The sequence below is a fragment of the Camellia sinensis genome, chromosome 3 (genome assembly GCF_055761805.1).
Source record: "Camellia sinensis isolate YWXY chromosome 3, ASM5576180v1, whole genome shotgun sequence".
Lineage (NCBI taxonomy): Eukaryota > Viridiplantae > Streptophyta > Magnoliopsida > Ericales > Theaceae > Camellia > Camellia sinensis.
In genome coordinates, this window is record NC_138963.1 from 38,090,690 (window position 1) to 38,095,170 (window position 4,481).

Here is a 4,481-nt window from a genome sequence, read left to right on the forward strand (position 1 = left end):
CATGTTCATGTTTTTCCAAATACTCTTTGTAGCTGGAGTCTTCTCCGAGGTTGCATAATATAATACTTGGAATCCCGCCCGTTATTTTCTTTGGGCGGGCATATTTACAATTTGAAAAAAAGTCCCGTTGCGCTCCAATAAACTCGCGCCAATGTTTCAAATATTGTGGGGCCACATCATCAATTATGTTGTAGAAAGCGTCGTTCTTGTGGTCCCTCAGGTCGATGTGGCCTGAATAATAATTATGTGGTCCCAAAGACCGGGCCCAACATGTTTTTCCAATTCTAGATGGGCCTTCAATTATAATGCTTTTGGGCCTATGCGGTCTTTGGGCTTCGTCTGTTATATTGTCTGCAACCCATTGCTGTATTGCTGCTGGAACGACCCATACTGTGTCTGTAAATGGATGAACATACGACAATGGTGGATTAAATGAAATCCGGTCATAATTTGATGACAATTTGTCATAATTTAACCAGAAACATTTTGGGTCGCCATTTCGTACCACTGCTAGTGCTTCGTCCTTAGTGCCGGCTGCAAGTGCATCCCGGTATATATTGTCTTTGTTATTCTGGTTAGCGCAGCGGCTCCTCTCACGGAATTCGCCCCATTCCGTGTAATCCCCGTGTTTGGAGATGTATTCCAGCACATTCTGATGGTTGTATGCTCCCTGTACATTTGGATGGAAATGACGACTATTTCGATCGTGTGTAACGTCGAAGAACCGTTGATCCTGCGTCTGAAAACGGTATGGGAACTGGACAAGAGCATGGAGATGTGGTTGCCCATCCTCATGTAATTCATGTGCAACCCTCACATAATTTGGACCCCTGGTGGTGAACAGCGCTCTAATTTTCTCTAACAATCTCTCTTTAGGAATAGAACACTGGGCATACGTGAGGAAAATGTTCTTGTTTTGGATTCTAAAACGACGTCGCATTGATGCCATAACTCACTCTCGAAATTTTTAGTGTGGTCTAATTTGAAATGACCCTTTTAATGTGGTCTAATTTGAAATGACTACCCTTAAGAGATGAATGGTGAAGTTAACCCTAAAAAATAAAGGTTAGTTCAAACATATGCTAGTGGTTCTTTAGCAATAGGTGATATATTTTATCGGCAATGCTATGGATCACAAAAAAAATATTGGCAAAAATCACCTCAAAACATTTTCTAATTGACTAGTCAGTCAGTCAATTCTAAGATTTTCCAATCGTCCAGGAATAGTTTCGATAGATACACTTTTTCGTTGCCTAAAAATTATAGATATTTTACTTAGGCTACAAATAAATCAAAAGGGAACTTACTGATAAGTCCCATGTACCAAGTTCAAGATCCAGCTAATCCCAAAACAAAACACTTGCACCAATTAGTCCAATACATTTTTAATTGTTACCAAAAAATCCTTTTTTTTTTTAATTTATAGACACTGTTCACATCTTACTACCGTCGGACTTCCGTTTAACGGTCGCCGAAGACTCACCGGAATGTCTAGAATATTGCCGGAAAAAAAAATTAAAAAACATGTTATGAAACTGTAAAATTTTACAGTTCTAAAGAATGTTATAAAACTGCAAAATTTTACAGTTTTAAACCATGATTCATTCCAGCACTAAAAAAAAATTTTGAAACTGCAAAATTTTACAGTTTTCACCGCTTGTAACTAAAACTCGAAAACTACTTGTTCAGAATTCGAAAATTTTCTCCATTAGAACAGAAAAACAGAAGTGTATAGTAGAGAAAAAAAAAAGATCGAAGGAGAAAGGCAGATGTAGAGAGAGGATTGTACTCCGACAACTATTTTTTGTTTAGATCTAGCCAAATCTGATGTAGATCTACTCAGATCTGATGTAGATCTCTACATCAGATCTAAGTAGATCCACTCATCTTCTTCGTCGGAAATATATATCTTCGCCGTCGGTGAGAGTGAAATCACGAGTTGATTTCGATGGTTGGCGGTTATCAGTGAACCCCGATCAATGGAGAAAGACATGAACACTTGCACCATCGTCTATGATGAAGACGATGAGAGAAAAATGTAGAAAAAAAGAGAAAGAAGAAAACGTAAAAAGGGAAGAAAAAACTAGAGAGATGGAGGAAAGGACTTTTGGGTGTACCCAAAAAGTTATGGGATTAAATGGTGTCCACATGTTCCACATGAGACCTGTGGGTAATTTCCCCTAAATCAAAATTGTATGGACTGCAAAACCCAAAGTGAGGTTTTATTTTGTAAGGGGGCAAAAAGGGCAAGCTCAAAAAAAGCCCAAATCAATCAAAGGCTCAATAAACAATACAAAAAGCACAAATCATGGATTGGGTTTAGCTTTCCTAAGTTAAGTTGGCTCGGCCCAGCCCGATGACTTTTAGAAGAAAAATCACACTAATACATGACTTTGTTTGGCAAGTTGGGTTGGTTTTTTGAATTTTTTTACTTTTTGAAAAATTTTAATTTAGGTTAAAAAGTTCGTTTTGATTGACTTTTTTTTATTTTTTTAACTTTTGTAAGAAAAAAAAGTCAGATGATTATGGTTTGAAAGTTTTTTGAACACTCACTACTTCTCATACATCATTGTGCTCACAGTTTTTGCCAATATATACAAAAACAAAATGAGATTACATTTTGAAAAAACAAGAAAGAAAAAAAGAGAGCCATAAATGGATATCCGAGTCTATTTGGAAGGAACAATAAAGGGTTGCTCCTCTCAACTTAGAAACTAATTCGGGAATCTCTCTTGTTGTGTGCCTCTGGTCGAACCGAATGGGCATGTTATAGTGTTCCACCCTCCAGTAATTTAAGAGGCATATCCACCATAATTATTATGATTAGAAATATCTCAAAGAACTTCAAAAAAAATTAAAACAAAATAAAAAATGATATCCCAAAAAAAGTGCTCATACAAGACAAGACAATATTAAATATTATGAACAATTATGTGTACGAGATTCTGATTAAAACGAAATCTAGTGGGGCGACACAATCTTATCTCATTTTTTAAGAAATTATTTTTATAACTAGAACTTGTGCAAAAAAAAAAGTTTAAAAAGGTCATAAGAAAAAATAAACACCCAAGAAAACAAATATGGAAGGATAATGAAAGAAGAGGAGTAACAAATAAGAAGTAAAGAAAAATATTTCAAAATGAATCACGCTTCAAATTTGTTCAAAATTTTAAGTTTATTTATTAAAAAAAAGCCAAGATTTGATTCTAATTCTATGATGTTATTATATTCACATTTTTTTGTCAATTTAAATTTAATTAAAAAATGCTCAAAAACAAGGATTCATTTATTTTTCATCAAATTGATAATTTATCAAATTTAAATTGATGAAAAATTAAAAAGGTGAAACATTAGAGATGATTTATTATTATTATTATTATTATTATTATTATTATCAAATTTGATGGGGAAAAAAATCTGAAATAAGAAGAGAATTCTTAAATAATAATAATAATAATAATTTGATAAAAAATCATTCTAGATGATTCAAATTCAAACAATACATACATTTCAGAAATACTATCTAACAACAGGGAGAGAGAGCCCTGGAAGAACGATCAGGTGCGACGAACATGGATGGGACGGCGTGATATAGCGGCGGTGATGGATTCGATATAAGACGAAATAAATAGTAATCAAAATACATAATCATCCGAGAATCTGATTCGTTAGATGAAGATTAAAAACTCCGACAGAAAGATGAACAGGAGAGAGAGAGAGAGAGAGAGACACAGGGGAATAGGTAGTAGAGTTTGAAAAGTTGGTTAGCAGAGATGTACGCAGTTGGTTCGTGGTGGATAATCATTTGCGGTGATCATCTTTTTAATTGGTTTTTTCAACCACTCGATAAATAGATAAGAGATTTTGGAAAATTTATTCCACATTAATTTATAAGATATATTTAAATTTGATGTGGTTAGGCCTAGAAAGGTCATAACTCACTATGAACAATCGAAGCCTGCCATTTAGGGCCCAAGACATAACTCAATTGATAAGGCCCAGCACAACCGGAAATCAACATGACACGAAGGACCAATGATATTCGAACATGTGGCACGTAAAGGGCAAGCCACATCAGCAGACAAAGATCTACAAAGTTATTGCCATTGCACATCGTCATTAATGTAGTCTCTCACAGTATTTATTACGACAACACCTCTCCGTCGGAACGACATGCTCTCACCTTGAACAAGGTAAGCTACAGCATAGACTTAGGGCCAATGTAACAGATAGGACAGGACAACGAAATGATTACCAAAGGATATAAGCAGACGTTGGAGACAAGAAGAAGGTTAAGCTTTCTATCTGTAATTCATATCTCTACATTCCACTTCTCTCTCTCTAACTTGTTCGTCGGAGGGTTCGCTGGGGGACTCCTCGTTCCCCGTTGAACTCCTGTGCAGGTTCTCAGGTGGGCTTGGCCATTCAAATATCGGTTGGAGAAGCGTGGACCAGTCCGATCCATTCCCTCTGGAACCCGT

At 35.8% G+C, this 4,481-nt stretch overlaps 1 protein-coding gene across 1 annotated transcript; it reads right to left on the reverse strand.

Annotated features, from left to right (window-relative positions):
* Positions 1-342: 342 nt before the first annotated feature.
* On the reverse strand, positions 343-949 carry LOC145821434 (uncharacterized). Its single transcript, XM_082917952.1, has 2 exons — positions 506-949; positions 343-396 (listed from the first exon to the last, which is right to left on the reverse strand). Exons 1-2 carry the CDS (start codon positions 947-949, stop codon positions 343-345), a joined length of 498 nt encoding a protein of 165 aa, XP_082774078.1.
* Between the last annotated feature and the right edge of the window lie 3,532 nt (positions 950-4,481).